We start from the raw sequence: 19,992 nt of genomic DNA on the forward strand, positions 1-19,992 counted from the left end.
CTTAACATCCTTTCTTCCAAGTTTACACAAACATATGCCAGTAGCACTTGATGCTACTTAACATCCTTTCTTCCAAGTTTACACAAACATATGCCAGTAGCACTTGATGCTACAATTATTTATTAATCTGTTTTTAGTTCTCCTCACATGATGACAAGCTTCATGAAGAAAGGGAACAGAGTCTTGTACATCTCCATCAGAACTGGAATTCTGTCTGATATATTCACCGCTACCTCCCCAGTGCCTAGAACGCTGCTTGATACATATTGAGCACTCAATATCTGTTTAATCAAAAAAGGAAGAAAAGAATGTGACCTTTTAATCAGAGCTCCAATTTGCCTCTTTTGAGTTGAGTAACAATTTTTGGTTAAGAAAAACAAGGTCCAAATTAGTTTACATTAATCCCCAAAGAGAATCAGTGCCCACATTAATTAAAATGCCACATTTGAAACTTTCCACAAGGATCAAAGGGATTTACAGTGGTAGCTGTGCTACTTCAAATGCTAACCTCCAATTTTTTCCACTACAGCTTTGTGCTTCCTTTCTAAATGCTGAAGATGCCTACAGCATTTCTCCAGTTTTCTTTTCAGATCTTGACATTCCTGCTTTGTCTTTTCAAGTTCTTGGAAGCAGTGTCCACAGTATGAATCTTTAATTTCAAGGGTCTTTTTCTTATCTGCAAAAATTAAATGATAGCAAACTTTTATATCAATTCAGACCAAGAACTACCAAAAAGAAAGAAAGGACGGAAGGAGGAGAGGAAAGAAACCAAGTGACATGACTAAAGGCTACAGTGTAACTGAAAAGAGAATGACACCTGAGAGAGAGAGGCTTGGGTTTAAGTCCTGTTTCCACTATTAATTGGCTGTGTGACTCAGAGTGTATTACTTAAACTCTCTGAGACTTAAGTTTTTTAATACATAAAATTGAATAATATCATCTATTTAAAAAATTGCTATGAAACATAATGCTCAGATGTTAGTATTGAATATCATTCACTACTATAAAAAACCAGGAATCGTCAAGAAATGGCTGACTCCATTATTGAGACAGGGGATATACAAGATGAAACTAGAATATTTTGCTATGCCAGAAAGTAAGAAATTACTCGAAATTACAGGCAAATCACAAGGACATAGGAGCCAGTTTGAAGAGGCTACACTAGCTGAATCTGGGACAATTTGAACACCAATTAAGTATAATAATGAATTATAAAGTATTGAAAAAAACAGAAATCCATGAGTCAGAACAATAATCCTACTGATAATGAGATGGATGGGTGGGTAAGTTGGTAGGTACTTAGACAGATGGACAAACAGATACATAAACAGACAGATAAATAAATAACTACACAGACAAACTAGAGGGGAAGATTCTTGATTATAACAACATGCCAAGTGCCAACGGGTAGAAGTGGAGGGAGGTCTGAAGTTGGAAAAATTCTGATGTTGCAACCACCATAGTAAAGATTGGATCAGAGAAGTATCATCAACGACTGGTAAATACAGGGAAAGTTTTAATGAGGAGAAGGACATTTTCATGGTCTCAAAGGTGTCTCCCCACAGACTGCTTATTAGTTTCAAGGGGGAAAAAAACCCAGTAATTATACAGTGAAGAAACTGGACACCACTTTGACCAGGTGCTCAATAAACTCCCCAATAAAAGACAAATGGGTATCGTGCACTTCCACATGTGATAACATGTCACCTGTGCGGTGTTCCAGCCAAGAAAACACACCCTGAATCTAATCAGGAAGAAAGAAACTCAAAATGAGGACAGTTCTATTAAAAGCCAGGGGAAAGGTAGTGTTGGAGAGAGCAGAGAATATGTCTCTCAAGTATGTCAGTGCCGTAAAAGGTAAAGAGAGGCTGTGGAAATATTCTAGAGGAAAGGAGAGTAAAGAGACATGACATCTAAACGTAATACCTGACCCCAGACAAATGCCCTTTCTGTAGGGGAAAAAATGCTGTAAAAGACAGTATTGGGTCAATTGAAAATTAGAATACAGACAATAGATTGATACATTTTCATCTAATGTGAAATTTACTGTATGAAAGTTATACAACAAAAATTCCTATCTTTGGAAAATACACACTGACATATTTAGGGGTAAAAGAGCACAACGAATATAACATCATCAAATGGTTCAGGAAAAAAATGAAATGTTCACATGCACATACAAACAGAAGAGCACAAAATAAGGTAAAATGTTATCAATAGATGTATCCAGGTAAAAGGTATAGGAGTGTTCTTTGCAATTATTTTTATTTTTGCAACTTTTCTGTAAGTTTGAAATTGTCTCCAAGTGAAAAAAGATTTAAAACTGTCAGGAGGTATAAATGTATAAAAATTGTTCAGCACAGTACCTGGCATAGAACAAATATACAATAAGTAATAGCTATTGCTATTAGTAATATATAGAATTTATAAAATTTAAGTAATATATAAAAATGATACAAAAAGTAGATTATTACTATTAACAAAATCGATATAATAAAGTAGGAATATAAACTGGCACAGACTCAGAGGCCAATATCCAAAATGTTGATGTAAAATCATTGGTCCAGCAAAATTATTCTTAACTCTCTCCTGACTTTTGAGTTTCATTTAAATGGTGCCATCTATGTTCATGAGCATCAAAGGATTAATGAAGCATCACACTGGTACCATACATGGCATTCATATTTTTCATTTAAGATACTGTTGTAAAACTAGAAACCAGTGAAATGCTCACTGACAAGAGAATAGATAAATTATAGTATGTTCATACAATGGGTTACTATACAGCAATGAAAAGGAATGAACTAGAGCTATATGCATTAATAGAGACAAATCTTGGAAGTTTGATATTAAGTGGAAAAAAGCAAGTTACAAAGACTATAATGAGTATTAAACCATTTTTATAATGTTAGACGACAAACAAAATAAAGCAACAGCTTTTTGAGAATATATATATTTGGTCAAAACATAAAGAAAAGCAAAAGAGTAATTTTTAAATATCAGAATATTTGTTACCTCAGATTGCAGGGAATTTACAGGGATGAAACTGTGGTATAGCACACGAGGATCTTCAACAATATTGGCAATGTTCTATTTTTAAGTCATATAGTGCATTCCTGGTTGTTAGGCTTCATAACTTATATGTGCATTATATGTATTCTTTGCATGTATCAAGTATTTCATAATTAATGCTTAAATTATTTTTTAAAAATTATAAGATATTGGGAGAATATAACCAAACAATTAACAGTGGTATTCTCTGGTGGCAGGATTGTAAAGGACTTATCACTTAATATATCTTTCGGATAATTTAATCCTTTCTAAAGAATTTAACGTGTTTGCTTTTAGGGAAAAATGATTGAAGAAAGAAAAAGAAATCCTTTTATAGTCTGATTTGTCTTAAGTCAAAACTAATTTCTTTCATATTGATAGGACTTCCCAAGGCCAAATTATATCTAAAACTTCTTTCTACCCATTTCACAAATTAAAAAAATAATTGTCAGGTTATTCCAGATATAACAATAGACATAAAATGACATTGAAAAGAAAGAAGCAAAATACAAATTAAGGTAGTATTACCAGGTACATCATTGGCAATAGATATTCAACCGTCTAGCACCTAGAAGTAAAGGAAAAGGGTCTATGGACAAGGAGAAAAATAACCATCAACTGACTTCTTAGGAAAGGCAGAGTTCTCTAGAATTCTGGTAGTGCTGCTTGCTGAATTAGAGACATGTGGAAACTAAGGTTACTGACTCAGCAGTTATGATCTGCTTTGGTAATTCTTAGTTCTTTTCCAGGTTACAATGGAGACAGCAGAAAAGAAACAGAGCGTGTATGTGTTTGTATGTGGAGGGAAGAAGCAGGATACAAGGGGCCAATATCCTAAAAGAGGATTGGAGGCAATAAAAGACATGCCAATTCCCGCTTCAGAAATGCCAGCGAAGAGGCAACAGAAGCCCGATAGTTCTCAGTGAGCTCTTAATACCTCAAGGGGCCATAGTACAAGACAATCACTATTTTTCATAATGACAACTCTAAGTCATTAAGTTAAACTATTCATTCATCAAATATTCAAGGAACACAAACTAGGTGTCATTCACTCTGCCATGTGTTGGAGAGGAAGAGATAAAAACACTGTCCCTGCCCTCAAGAAACTCACAAATATATCAGAAAACCTAACACACTTTAGAAAGATTTCCATAAAAAACGGTTGAAATAAGCTTTAGTAATGGGAATGAAAAGGTCTCAGTTATTTGGCAATTCTCTTATGTGAAACCCTTGATTTCTCAATAAAGTCAGGTAATAAAAACATGAGTGCTTTATAGAATTCTCATTATTCCCCTTACAATAAGAATCATTTATGAATGGAGAGAAGTCATGAAGACAGAAGTAAGAGGGCCTAGAGCCACTCTGTCTTCTAAATGCAAAAAGAAACCAGGCAGAGGACACACATTAAGTAGGAGTAATATCACAGATTTGTTCCCTTATAAAAACTGGACACATCTTTGCTTTCCTTTTATCCTCAAAGCAACCGTCTGGAACTGCATTATGGATGTTACAAAGATCAAGAGGAATAAAATCCCATTACCAGCTTCTGCTTCTGTTTCCTGCAAGGCCAGGGGCTGAGCGTGGTATCCAGAAGTGGGTGCAGGGACGCTGGGGTCTCCCCTGACAGTCACCCCTGGAGCAGGATCCTCAGAGATCTTGGCCATATTTGTCTGAAATAGATTATCTTCATAGTTAATACCTAATTAAAATCTTTACACAATTCTCTATTTAAAATGCTAACATTAAAAATATAAAAGAAAACATTGCCTGAAAAAAATCTTGCCTAAACTATCACCAATATTTTTCTTAGGGTGTTACAGGAATACTGTCATTATTATGAACTAGTCTCCTATGACCATATTTGCCAAATTACAGCATTATCTGGCAGAGGACTGGTGGGCCAGCTATGAGACAAAGAGAAGACATAGTTTGCATGTGTACACATACACACACACACATGAATTTAAGATATTTTAATGATTTATGTGGTCAAACCACAGGAGAGACTATGTGAAATGAGAATTGTTCTGGAAAATCCAGAACATTTTCATTGCAGCAGGGGTCAAATTCATTAGAAACTATAATACCAACTTTTTGCCTGCCATGAATGGAAAGTAACAACAATAATAAAAAAAAAGAAATTAATTTATATAGTATGTTTCTAAATACTTTGACATATACCATCACTTAGTAAGGAAGGCCAGTTGAATTCCAATGTTAAAAAGAGAAATTGAGGCTCACTTAAATTAAATATCTTGCACGAGACCATTTCTTCACTAACATTCATTGAACGCTTTCTGTGTTCCAGCCCCTATCCCGGCAATATAGCTACTAAATTCATTAATGGTCAGACATTCTTTTAAGGCAATATTTTCAGATTTTGGACTACTAAACTCCTAGGAACCAGAACAGGCGATGTGGAGAAAGCTGCCTTGTTTAATTACTTAAAACACATGACATACACTTGATTCTAGAAGACTTGATTTTGATTATGAGAAATTCATTTAACTGACTGTCAAGAAACTTTCCTACAATGTCCAACAGAAGTAGAGGTCAGCAGATACAGAGAAAATGCAAACTCCAGACAATCAAGAGGATATGAGGTTGAGGTCAAAAGGAATAATAAAAGTTGAACCCTAAGGTAGCCAGTGTTTCCAGTTTCTACTCAAAACTGGGGAAAAGTCAAGATGACAAAAAAGGTGGGACAGCCACCTTTTTGTCTTACTTTTAACTTGATTTTGGTGGTTAAGCAAAGACAGAAGACATCCTTAAATGTCTGAAAATTTTGCTCCAATTTATACTTCTGTTTTCTTTTATCCATTATAAACTGCTGCATTCACATATTTTGATAAACATTCATTTTCTTGGAAACTCCATTTTTAATTCATTGCATCCTCTCCATTTAAAAAAACTTTTGATCATCTAAGTTATTTTAATGAGGACTTGTTTTATATCTATGGATCATTTTTTCCTATTTGAATTTTCACGAACAGTTCTAAAAACTACAAATAATTCATAGCTCTTCACATTTATGGCACCTATATTATAACTTATAATCACTGCTTTACAATAATCATTGCTTTACCTTGAGGTCCTGAGATAAGTGAGCTCTAAAATGGCAGAAGGTCAAGTATTCTCCTACGACAAATGCTGGATAAGGCATTTCAAAGCCACCCTTTTCTCAGGAACGGTATCTGATCCCACCCAACAGAAGTTGCACAAATCTAAATTCTTAGGCAAATTATGTAATTCTGTCTTCATAGACATGTGAGCCACATTGACTCATACAGCTGATCTGACACTGCTTGCACAATGATAAGCCCTATAAAAAGACCCCAGGGTTGATTATATATTAATAGTAGGAGAAAGATGTATTTTCTTGATTTTCCTGGCAAACTGACATTCCTTTTCAGGTAAGCAAACTTGAAAGTGTATAACATGATTTTCCTATCACTTCTCATCCTTAAAAACTGCTACAAATAATAATTTTAATTTTAATTATCTATTTTTTTCAAAAATTCTCAATAAACGATTACAAGCAGTATTCGTGGGAAACAATCTTGCCCAGTTATTTTTACATTGAAAGCAACTATTAAGTAGTCACATCTGTGTGAAATCAAGAATAAAAAATACCAACGGGGGTGAACTGGGATGGGGTAGACCATGTCTCAGTCCCTCTGCCTCTAAAATTCTGTAACGTTTCACACGCAGGACGCAGAGAGGCCAAGCTGTGTCATTCGTATCCCACCAAAACTCGAGGAATTAGACAGGCCAGGGGGTTATTTTTTCTTTTTCAGATAAGCAACTATAATATATGACTCCTCAACGTAATAAGCTAGTTATCCCCAAGTGTGGGACTGGAACTCAGACTTTTTTCCTAGCTTATTGTTCTTTCCAGGAGGTTTTAATATCAAATAACCAAATCCTGGCCTTGAAAATTTTTAATCACAACATCTTAATGAAACTTAACTCTTATGTCTCAACTCTTCTATCAAACAAACCTTATAATATTGACATTTTTTTCCCTACCTCTAATTCCAAATGTCAAAATTGGCTAATCACAATGCCTAGAATATCATTCTGGAGTTTTCATGCATACCTAATTAAATCATAAGGTAGCAAGATTCTGGTTTTATGGATCTTCCACACAAACTGAAAGCTGGTGTCAGAGAGTACTTATACAACTAAAAGAATACAACTATTCTTTCTACATGCACATGTATAGTACACCAACAAAATTAGGCATCGGAGTTTTGTGTGAGTGAACCATATATCCATTTGCCTGCTTCTACATTAACATTCTTTGTACTTGGTTGGCATTTTTCGCCTACATGAGATATAAATTCCTTGAGGGCAAGAAATAGGCTTCCAAATTCTTTAGGAGCTCTTAGGAAACCCTAGTTTATTACAATGCATATTTCTTGAAGTGATTATGCCCAAAAAACAAAAATAGGAATGAGAGTTACTCAGTTTCTGAAATCTCAGGCCCTTACAAAGAATAGCATATATTTTTTAGGAAAAAGATGTCTAGAGGCTAAAAGCTCTGCCTCATATTTGTGGCACTAGGAAGAAGTAAAATTTTTTTGGCAAAAAACAATGCAATCCTTTCGATTTGGTACAAAAAGTTTTTTAAACCCCTGGTAAAAACACAATCTTACATCTTTATTAAACTATAAAATGAAGAAAGGCAAAAATGCCATCTGTAACTTCTACAACCATCTTTGGCGTTTAATAACAGCTCTTTTCACTTCTCAGGAACATACCTTTTCCCATTCTGAGTTGGTGCTTTCTACAAGTAGGGAGAGTATATCTTGAAACGCGTTCTGTATGCAGGCCTTTACTTTTTCAAAATATTGTACAGACACCCATTTTGAAGAACAAGTTGACAGGAGTTCCAAAAGTTGCTTGTTCTCTGAACCACTGACATGCTCCTTTTGGGCATCCTTTAAGAGAAATTCAAGTACAGTTAGGATGTCTTCCTCATACTGAGAGATTTCCAGTTGAATCCGCCTGGCTTCCTGCATGGTCCATTCTCTACGACTCTGTTCTAGACATGTTTGTAGCTCTGTCTCCTTCTGAAGAAGGAGTTCAGTCTTTTGTTTCACAAAATCTTCTTTAGCTGCCGCAAGTACCTCATTAATTTTATTTCGATGATCATCTAAAAATTGCCGGTAATCTTGCTCATTTTGTTCTTGAATTCTGTGGATTTCTTCTTGCTTTTCTTTGTTCCATTCACTCCGGGCCTTTGCCAGCTCAGCCCTGACAACCACAGGGACTTCCTCGTTCTTTAACTCGAGCTCTCTCTGAAGAGAATGAATCTTCTCTTCCAATTCCTTTCCAGGGATGACATTTTTCTTCACATTTTCAAGCTCGCTTTTCCATTTCTCCTTAGCTTCAGAAACAGCAAACAATATCTAAAAGACACAACAATGTATATTTAAAACTCTTCATGATTCTCCTCATTAACAAAAAAATTAAACTGAAGTAACTATTTGGCTTAACTTGCGAACTTAGTAAGAGACTTAAAATCAAAATTAAGAGGAGTAAATTTAGATAAGACATTGTTCCTAAAGTATACTCACATTGTACTTAAGGATCTTTTCCTTCATTTTAAATCACCTAATATTTTATATCTTATGCTATTTAAAAAACAAAACATCAGTTCCTTGATGGAGAACTAGAAACTTAAACTGACCAAAAGTATATATATACGATTATACAACCATCCCAAACTAATTTTAGAAAATAATTCACATTGGTTTTTCTTATACACATGCAGTCTCAAATTTTGTCTAAGCCCCCAACAAATGAGGTATCTTTTACATAAAGCAAAAGCAGCCTCATAAGGAAATCTTACTATTACTCAGGAATATAACACACACCTGCATAATAACTTGCTGCAAACATAACTGTATTTTAATGTAATTTTAGAGGTTAGAACAGTTCATTAAATGACAATACCATAAAGAAAAAGTCTTTTTTTATTAATCTAATTTTGTTCATAAAAGCATAACAAGAATAGTAGATCAAAGAAAATAACAACAGATAACCAAAAGGGAATAGGGAATCAAAAAACCTGAGTTCTAGCACTAATCCTGCCTTTGATTGAAGAGGCAGCCCAGCACAGTGCTTAACAACTGCTAGAATTAACCCACCAGCCGTGGGACACAGACAGACCCGTTCCTTAACTTCCTTGAGCCTCAGTTTCCTCATCTATAAAATGGGGATAAGTACAATGCCCACCTGACAGAGGTTTTTTAGGATTAAAGGACAAAAGGAGATAATCCGCTTAAAGCACTTGACCTAGAGCCTGGGGGATAAGGAATCAATAAATGTTATGTGGTCATTATTACTTTTGGCTGCATGGCCTTAGAAAAGTCACTTACTCTCCTTTACACTTGGTGTTTTCATCCATATAATGAAGGGAATGGATAATGACCCGGAGTGCCTTTTACTTCTAACATTCCCTGACTGAATTCAAAGAAGTCACAAGGATACAATTGTTAAAAGAAGAACAGGGCATCTCCAGAGGCTGATATATAGTGTATATATATATATATATATATATACTGTATATACAGTGGTGACTGCTATATATCAATACTCTACATAAGCTCCGGATGCTGAGATCTGCTTTCTAAATTTTCAGCTACTATATAATTACAGCAAATATCTTCAACTATATAGATTCTTAAACACATGTAATATACTTTTATTCAACATGTGTTCCTGAATAGTTGCACATCAATCAAAAATTTTGAATTGTATTTTACGTTTACTAAAGGAACCCACTATTTAAGATGAGCTTTACAAAGGAATTCACAGGATAATTCTTTTGCTACCAGCAGAATAACCCAGTAGTGATGTGAAACGTGTAAAGAGTGCTTTTAGGGAAAACAGTCATGTCACAATGGATGCCTGGAAATCATTACCAGGTGACTTGGGTGGAGGTGGAAGACCCCATGGAATTTGGATGACCCACCCAACCCCACCAAAAGTGTGCATCCTCTCACATGAAGTTTTACAAGGAGAATTTGACAGCACTGATCGCCTCAGTGGTTCCTAACATTGCTACACATTAGAAACACCTGAGGAGCTTTTAAAAATCCTGACGCCCAGGCCACACTCTGTACCAAATAAAACATAAAACCTGGGAGTGGAAGTGGAGTAACAGTATTTTTTAAAGATCCTCAAACTTTTTCAATGTGCAGCAAAGTTTAGGAACCACTGAAGCAACCTGACTACTTCTGAACTCTGGAAACTGGCTTTAAATTTCCTCAGATCATGATGGATCACTCTAATCTTACGAGAACTCTCCAGCCAATGCTATGAAACGGGCCCCTTGCCCACCACCTTCAGTTTATAGGAAGGATTTGCAACACATCAACAGTATGTATTGTGGCTGAATAATTATCTAGAATAGTGCTACCCAAGTGTGGATCAAAGACCAGCAGTGTCACATCACTGGGAGCCTGGTAGAAATCCAAATTCTCAGGACTACTCTAGACCCATCAGATCAGAATCTCTAGGAGCAAAGCCCAGGAATCTGCTTTCACAAACCCTCCAGGTGATTCTCACACCTGCTAAGGTTTGAGAAGCAACACACTGTGCTCTGTTCTACGTTTCTGTATTCACATACATTCAGGCCTTGTGTTCTTAAGGAAAGATCTCCTGCCTATTTTATTTTCTATAGTCTACCCAACTTTATTCTTCTTCTTGACTTCTGAGCTCTGAGGCACATGCACACCACCAGACTGTCTCCTCTCCCTCTTAAATTTCCTTTTGAAATATTTAAACGTGCTAAAAAGTACAGAGAACATGTATGTACTACTAGATAAAAAGAAAAATAATAAAATGGTTTTTTTATTAATGTTGAGTTATTTCCTTAAGTAATTTGTGGAATAAGATTATGAATACAACATATAAATCATTTATAATGTCTGTTACACACAGTATTTTCCAAAACAGTTTTGACATCAGGAGAGTAGTATACTCCTGACACTACAATCTACTATATTTTGTGCATTACAATTAAGAAGAAAGGATTTATATATATGGCAGAAAATTGCACCTTAAGTTTGCTATTTGGACTTCTCATGGAGTCTATCTGTTCATATCCTTGGTGTGCTTATCCATAGATTCTTGTTTCTCTTATAAATTTGTATTGTTTTCCTTATCATACATTAGAATTAATGTTTCTTCCATTTGACTCATTTTCCTTATTTTTTATTATCCCCTCACTCTTGTTTTTATTACAAAAACAAAAATGTTTTAAATGTTTGCACATATTTTATCCGTATTTGCTAGTGTCTGTTGTCTCAAAATGGAGTTAGTATGATACAGATCTGAAATACTCAATTTAATTATTTTATACTTTCATTTAAAAATGTTTAATTTCTTAATGAACCTAGAGTTTACTGTGATGTATGGAGTGAGTAAAAATTTTTCCAAAGTGCCATCTGACTATCATAAGACTGTTTATTATGGAATAATTCCTCATTCCCTTGTTTTGAAACAATTTATTAAGCTTTTATTCATAATTGGGCCTATCTCTGAAGTCTGTAGAGTAGTGAATAAAAAAGAATTCTATTTTTGTGACTCAGCTCTCTCTGAATTGTTGCTTTCCAACATATTCTATTATGTGTTAGGGCTGGACTACTATTTCTTTTCCAGAACATTTAAAACATTTCTAGTCCTTTCAGTTTTCCAAATAAATTTTAGAATTATTGTCAAATTTCAAAAGTAGGTTGAGTTTATTGGTATTTTGATCAGAATTGGTTTATACTAATAAATTAAGTTGGGAGAATACAAACGGTTATAAAATCTGATGTTCTGAGTCAAGGAACATGACATTTCTGAAAAAGAGAGTTGGCTATTTACCAAGGAGAATATGTTATAAGATGACTGACACAGCACAGAAAACAATCTTTAAGCATGTGAAAGGCTACTGTATAGCTAATGATAAACAGATAAACACCTTTTCTCAATATCCCCTAAGGAGTGAATGGGACTTAGTTTCACAGGTAGTGTTATCTTCCTGATTACAAGAGTTTCAAGACCTAAACTATATTCTCTCTCCCCCAACAATTTGATGATGATGAGAACAGACACCACCAGTCAGGCCCTGAGCTAATGCTTATTAACGTGCATTGTCGTATCTAATCCTTCCACATCACTGCGAGAAGGTCCAAATTCCCAGGACGGAGAAGAGAGAAGAGGCCAGGAGAGAGGCCCTCCTGAAGCGTCTTTCCAGGAGAGCTCTTACCCGTTTGGCCACAGAGATCTCTTGCTGTTCTTCCCACTTCTTCTGTTCTGCTCTGACACATGCTTTATACTCTGCAAGCTCAGGCATTTCTTCCAGCCATCGATGATGAGCATTTTGCACAGCTGTTTCTACCTGCAGGACATTGCAAGAGAAAGAGGTAAAGTGAGGTATAAAATTTCAGAAAGATCCCATTGGCTAACAGCAACTATGGTTTCAGGTGTATTTCACATTGTATTATACTACATTAGTTACACTGACTTCAAGTACCCTAGCTTATCCCACATAGCAGATTCTAATTCTTCTGTTCTAAATTTCCCACACTGTCCCATGCAAATGCCACAGCAGGAAGCGGGAATCTATAAATGTTTGATGGCCAGTACTATTACTAGAAAATTTTATACAAAATACCAATTGCCATTTCCAACAAACTCCTATCTATCTTGGGATAAAGGAGAAGATATGCAGGAAGGCTGGCTGGTGTCAACTGCTGTCCAGTCAGTACACCCACCACCTCCTCAGTCCTCAGGCGCTACATATAAACACAGGCACGCATGCTTGTATGCACCAATACAGTTGAGAGACTTATAACTAGCAACTTTTCCTGTGGTCAAGAATGAGTCTATGACTAAAGAAGGAGGGTAATACATCAATTTGGCAAAAATGTAAGACTTTAATTATGAGAGTCATCTGGTCGTAAATCTGTTACGAGTTACCAAAAGACTGTTGAGTAAATCATCTTTCCCTGTTTTGAAATACATGCAGATACACACATACCTATATCCATACACACACACAAAAGCAGAGTTGATATAAGGGGCTGAATTTCTCACTAAATTGCTAAATACATTTACAGGTAAATTCCAGGAAGTTAAAAAAATGGGGAAAAGACAAAGGCTCTAATAGAAATTTATATTCCTTAAAAAGTTATTATGAACATTTTCTTTCTACTATATCATGCTATTTGTTTTCCTTTGCAAAATCTATAATTGTATAAGTACCAAAGCAGCATCCTTAAACATGTGTCTTTGTCTATGGAAAATTTTCTTAACTCTGTTCAAATGTTAGAGTAAACATTTCAGAAAATTACTTTTTTAATTGATGGACAATGTCCTTGATACAATTACATATATTTGCCTGTGTTTCCATACTTTAAGGGTTCCTTGTAAAAATCATGTAGGATAATTTAACCAACACTTAGAATTTCAAATACTTCTCAAAAGCTGAGTATATTTTTAAAAACTTTCATTCAGGTATTATCTTAAGACTTTACAACAAATAATAGATCTAAAATAATAAATACAATAAATAATATTAAATAAAGGTTCATGGACCTCTGAGGGCTAGAATCACTGTCAGGTGGTCTGTGAGGAAAAACTATTTTCAAAATAATATTCAGACCTTATCTGTCTTTTTTACTCTGATTCTTTCATGTGTAAACAGTACAGTTCTCCAGAGACTACATGCCATGTGACGCGTCACTGCCCTGACAGCCAATGACAAGGGTGCCTGAGTACTCGTTTTTAAAAAACTTCTTAGGGAGGCAGGGCAACATGGCAGCGTAAAAAGATCCTAACCTCACCTCCTCTCCCACACACCAAATCGACAGCTACATATAGAACGAGTCCCTCTGAAAAAGACCTGATAACTAGCTGAACAGCTCCTCCACAACAAAAGATAAAAAAGCCACATCAAGACAGGCAGTAGAGGCAGAAAAGCAGGCTTGCCAAAAACTCCACCCTTATGTGGTGACCCACGAGCAAGAGGGATCTCACAAATATGAAGATTCTCTCTGAAGAGTGAAAGGTTCAAGCTCTACATCAGGCACCCCAGCCCTTCGGACTTGCATCAGTGAGATGAAACCCCAAAATTTCTGGCTTTGAAAATCAAAGGGGTTTACCTCCAATGGACTCATAGGGCTATAGAAAACTGAGACTTGGCTCTTACAGGGCTCACACAGATTCACTCGCCCGAGGACCCAGTTTGAAACAACCTAGACAATATGTCAAGATTCACTGGCTAATCTTAGACACATTGCTGGAGGGGCAAGGGTCGGTTGGACTCTCTCTGAGGATGGAAGCACTGGTGGACACCATTTTTGCACTCTCCTTCTACCTTGATAGCACCATTGCTGGCAGGCACCATTTTTGCACTCTCCCTCTACCTTGCTAATGCAACTTGCCCAGCCCTTGTACTCTCCTGTGGCCCTGTCCTACTAAACCTGATAGGCAGGTTTGCTCCTGCCCAGTGCTTCCCCCATGGCCCCACCAAAACCAGTAAGTGCATGCAGTTCACACAGGGGACACCCCTTGAAAGCCTGGCTCTAGTGGCCAGGGGTACCTGTGTTTCTGGGATCTACAGGAATAAAACAATCAGAGAGACAGTTCTTAGTGGGCTATCACCCGCAGAGCACTGCATAGACAGCAGACTGAGACACACCCCAAGTCTTCCTGTGACTGCTCCTTCAAGACTAGGAGAGATAGCTGCTTCACTTAATACAGGGAAGCAAACACAGAGAGTCAAGCAAGATAAGGAAATAGAGGAATATGTTCCAAACAAAAGAACAAAATAAAACCCCAGAAAAAAACCTTAATGAAACAAAGATAAGTAATTTACCTGATAAAGAGTTCAAAGCAGTGGTCATAAAGATGCTCACTGATCTCGGGAGAAGAATGGATGAACACAGACAGAACTTCAACAAAGACAGAAAATATAAAAAAAGTACCAAACAGAAGTCACAGAGCTGAAGAATACAATAACTAAACTGAAAAATACACTACAGGGGTTCAGCAGTAGGCTAGATGAAGTAGAAGAAAGGATCAGTGACCTGGAAGACAGTACCGTGGAACTTACCCAAACAGAACAGCAAAAAGAAAAAAGAATTTTAAAAAGTAAAGATAGCTTAAGAGACCTACGGGACGAGATCAAGCAGAACAACATTCACGTTATAGGGGTCCAAGAGAGAGAAAGGGACAGAAAATTCATTTGAGGAAATAATAGCTGAAAACTTCCCTATTGAGGGAAGGAGACAGACATCCAGATCTGGGAAGTGCAGAGAGTTCCAAATAAGATGAACCCAAAAAGATCCACACAAAGACATATTATAATTAAAATGTGAACTTAGATAAAGAGGAAATCTTAAAAGCAGCAAGAAAAAAACAATTTGTTACATACAAGGGAACCTCCATAAGACTATCAGCAGGTTTTCCAGCAGAAATTTGGCAGGCCAGAAGAGAGGGGCATGATATATTCAAAGTGCTGAAAGCAAAAACCTGCCCACCAAGAATACTCTACCCAGCAAGGTTATCAATCAGAATTGAAGGAGAGATACAGAGTTTTCCAGCCAAGAAAAGCTAAAGGAGTTCACCACCATTAAACCAGTCTTACAAGAAATGTTAAAGGGACTTCTTTAAGCTGAAATGAAAGGGCACTAATCAGTAACAGGAAAACATATGGAAGTAAAACTCTCACTGGGAAAGGTAAATATATAAGAAAGGTAGTGGACTAATCACTTATAAAGCTAGCATAACAGTTAAAAGACAAGAGTAGTAAAAATAACTATAACTACAATAATTAGCTAAAGGATACATGAAATAAAAGGATGTAAAATGTGACATGAAAAGCATGAAACATAGGATAGGAGTAGTAAAAATGTAGAGTTTTAGAATGCATTCAAACTTAACTTGCTATCAACCTAAAATAGAGTGGTGTATACATAGGCTGATATATATGAGCCTCATGGTAACCACAAAGCAAAAACCTAGAGTAGACATACAAAAGATGATGAGAATGGAATCTAAACATAACACTAAAGAAAGTCGTAAAACCACCAAGGAAGAGAGCAAGAGACAAACAAAGGAACAGAGCGGAACTACAAAACAGCCAGAAAACAATGAACAAAATGGCAATAAGTACTTATCTATCTATAATTACTTTAAATGTAAATAGACTAAACTCTCCAATCCAAAAGACAGAGAGTGGCTGAATGGACAAAAAAACAAGACCCACCTATATGCTACCTACAAGACACTCTCTTCATATGTAAGGACACACCGAGATTGAAAATGAAGGGATGGAAAAAGATGTTTAGTGCAAATGGAAACCAAAAGAAAGCCAGGGTAGCTATACTTATATCAGACAAAATAGACTTTAAAACAAAGACTGTAATAAAAGACAAAGATGGGCATTACATAATGATAAAGAGGTCAATCCAACAAGGAGATATAGCATTTGTAAATATCCACCCAACAGAGGAGTACCTAACTACATAAAGCAAATGTTAACAGACCTAAAGGGAAAAATTGACAGCAATATAATAATAGTAGAGGACTGTGCCACCCAACTTACATCAATGAATGAATCATCCAGACAGAGAATTAATATGGAAACATCAGCCTTAAACAACACATTAGACCAGATGGACTTAAAAGAGATATACAGAACCTTCCATCCAAAAGCAACAGAGTATACATTCTTCTCAAGGGCACATGGAATACTCTCCAGGACAGCTCATATGTTAGGCCACAAAACAAGTTCCAATAAATTTAGGAAGACTGAAATCACATCAAGCATCTTTTCAGACCACAATGGTATGAAACTGGAAATCAATCACAAAAAAGAAAAAAAACTGAAAAAAATCATGAATATGTGAAGATTAAATAACATGCTCCTGAACAACCAATGGGTCAATGAAAAAAACAAAGGAGAAATCAAAAACTACCTTGAGACAAATGAAAATGAAAACACAACAAAATAAAATCAATAGGATGCTGCAAAACCAGTTCTAAAAGGGAAGTTCATAGTGATTCAGGCCTACTTCAAGAAATAAGAAAAATCTCAAATAAACAATCTAACTTTATACCCAAAGCAATCAGAAAAAGAGGAATAAATGAAGCCCAAAGTTAGCAGGACAGAAAGAATAAAGATTAGAGCAGAAATAAATGAAATAGAGACTAAAAAGACAATAGAAAAGATGAAACTAAGAGTTAATTCTTTGAAAAAAACAAAATTGGCAAACCTGTAGCTAGACAAAGAAAAAAAGAGAGAGGACTCAAATAAATAAAATCAAAAATGAAAGAGAAGTTACAACTGACACCAAGGAAATACAAAGGATCATAAAAGACTACTATGAACAATTATATGCCAAGAAATTGGACAACCAAAAGAAATAGATAAATTCCCAGAAACATGCAATCTTCCAAGATTGATCATGAAGAAAGAGAAAATCTGAATAGACCAATTACCAGCAAGGAGACTGAATCAGTAATGAAAAACCTCCTAACAAACAAAAGTCCAGGACCAGACAGCTTTACTGGTGAATTCTACCAGACATTTAAAGAAGATTTAAGACCTATCCTTCTCAAACTATTTCAAAAAATTGAAGAGGGGAGAACACTTACAAACTCATCTTATGAGGCCAGCATTACTCTGATACCAAAACCAGAAAAGGATACCACAAAAAGAAATTACAGGTCAACATCCTTGATGAACATAAATGCAAAAATCCTCAACCAAATATTAGCAAACCAAACTCAACAATACATTACAATCATACACCATGGTCAAGTGGGATTTATTCCAGGGATGTAAGGATAGTTCAACATCCACAAATCCATCAAGGTGATACATCACATTAACAAAACGAAAGATAAAAACCATTATGATCATCTCGATAGATGCAGAAAAACCATTTGACAAAACTCAACATCCTTTTATGACAAAAACTCTTAGCAAAGTGGGTATAGAGGGAATGTACCTAACACAATAAAAGCCATATATGACAAACTCATAGCTAACATCATACTTAGTGGTGAAAAGCTGAAAGCTTTTCCTCTAAGATCAGAACAAGACAAGGATGCTCACTCTCACCACTTTTATTCAACATAGTATTGAAAGTTCTAACCAGAGCAATTATGCAAGAAAAAGAAATAAAAGGTATCCGAATTGGAAAGGAAAAGGTAAGATTGTTACTATTTGCAGACACATGATTTTATATATAGAAAACCCTAAAGACTCCACCAAAAAAATGTTAAACCTAATAAATGAATTGAGTAAATATGCAGGATACAAAATAAACAAACAAAAATCTGTTGCATTTTTATACACTAACAATGAACTATCAGGAAGATAAATTAAGAAAACAATCCCATTTACAATTGCATCAAACAGAATAAAATACCTAGGAATAAATTTAACCAAGGAGGTGAAAGAACTGTACACAGAAAATTATAAGACATTGATGAAAGAAATTGAAGGAGACAAAAATAAACGAAAAGATATTTCATGCTCATGGATTAGAATAATTAATATTGTTAAAATGCCCACATTACCCAAAGCAATCTACAGATTAATGCAATCCCTATCAAAATTCCAATGGCATTTTTCACAGAAATAGAACAAACAATCCTAAAATTTGTATAGAATCACAACAAATAGGCAAAGCAATCTTGAGAAAGAAGAAGAAGGCTGGAGGCATCACGCTCCCTGATTTCAAACAATATTATAAAGCTATAGTAACTAAAAGAGTATGGTGTTGGCATAAAAACAGACATATAGATCAATGGAACAGAATAGAAACCCAGAAATAAACCTATACATATATGGTCAATTAATTTATGACACTGCAATCAATAATATACAATGGGAAAAGGACAATCTCTTCAATAAATGGTGATGGGAAAACTGGACAGCCACATATAAAGAATGAAATTAGACTACTATCTTACACCATGCACAAAAATTAACACAAAATGGATTAAAGACTTGAATATAAGACTGGAAGCTAGAAGAAAACATAGGTTGTAAGCTACTTGACATCAGCCTTGGTGATTTTTTGGAGCTGACTCCAAAGGCAAGGGCAACAAAAGCAAAAATAAACAAGTGGGACTACATCAAACGAAAAAGCTCCTGCACAGCAAAGGAAACCATCAACAAAACGAAAAGACAACCTGTCTGTAGGGAAAAGATATGTGCAAATCTTATATCTGATAAGGGGTAATATCCAAAATACATAAAGAACTCATACAATTCAATAGCATAAAAACCAAATGATCCAATTAAAAGATGGGCAGAAGATCTGAATAGACATTTTTCTAAAAAAGATATACAGATGGCCAATAGGCACACATGAGAAGATGTTCAACATCACTAATCATCATAAGGGAAATGCAAATCAAAACCACAGCGACATATGCATACCTGCTAGAATGGCTATTATCAAAAAGACAAGAAATAATGAATTTTGGAGAGGATGGGAAAAAACATCTTCTTGTGCACTGTTGGTGAAAATGTAAATTGGTGCAGCCACTATGGAAAAACACTATGGAAGTTCCTCAAAAAACTAAAATTAGAACTACCATATGATCCAGCACTGTCACTTCTGGGTGTTTATCTGAAGAAAACGAAAACACTAAATCAAAAGATATATGCACACTTATATTCACTGCAGCATTATTCACAATAGCCAAGGCATGAAAACTATCTAAATGTCCACTGATAGATGAATGCACAAATAAGATGCGGTATATATATATATACAATGGAATACTACTCATCCATAAAAAAAGAATGAAAACTTGCCATTTGCAACAAAACGGATAGACGTTGAGGGCATTATGCTAAGTGAAATAAGTCAGAGAAAGACAAACACAATATGATTTCACTTATATATGGAATCTAAA

The 19,992-nt window shown here is 35.5% G+C and overlaps 1 protein-coding gene across 7 annotated transcripts in view; it reads right to left on the reverse strand.

Moving 5' to 3' along the window:
- Positions 1-19,992, reverse strand: part of CEP152 (centrosomal protein 152) — a 94,466-nt gene that overhangs the window by 11,026 nt on the left and 63,448 nt on the right. For 5 of the 7 annotated variants that reach the window (XM_046650053.1, XM_046650025.1, XM_046650033.1 and 2 more), the window contains 4 exons: positions 12,317-12,448; positions 7,815-8,465; positions 4,592-4,721; positions 509-676 (listed from right to left, as the gene is read on the reverse strand). In XM_046650053.1, the coding sequence (XP_046506009.1) occupies positions 509-676; positions 4,592-4,721; positions 7,815-8,465; positions 12,317-12,448 (1,081 nt within the window). The remainder of the gene's footprint in view (positions 1-508; positions 677-4,591; positions 4,722-7,814; positions 8,466-12,316; positions 12,449-19,992) is intronic. The other 2 variants (XM_046650071.1, XM_046650043.1) reach the window with 1 other exon arrangement.

The sequence above is a fragment of the Equus quagga genome, chromosome 2 (genome assembly GCF_021613505.1).
Source record: "Equus quagga isolate Etosha38 chromosome 2, UCLA_HA_Equagga_1.0, whole genome shotgun sequence".
Lineage (NCBI taxonomy): Eukaryota > Metazoa > Chordata > Mammalia > Perissodactyla > Equidae > Equus > Equus quagga.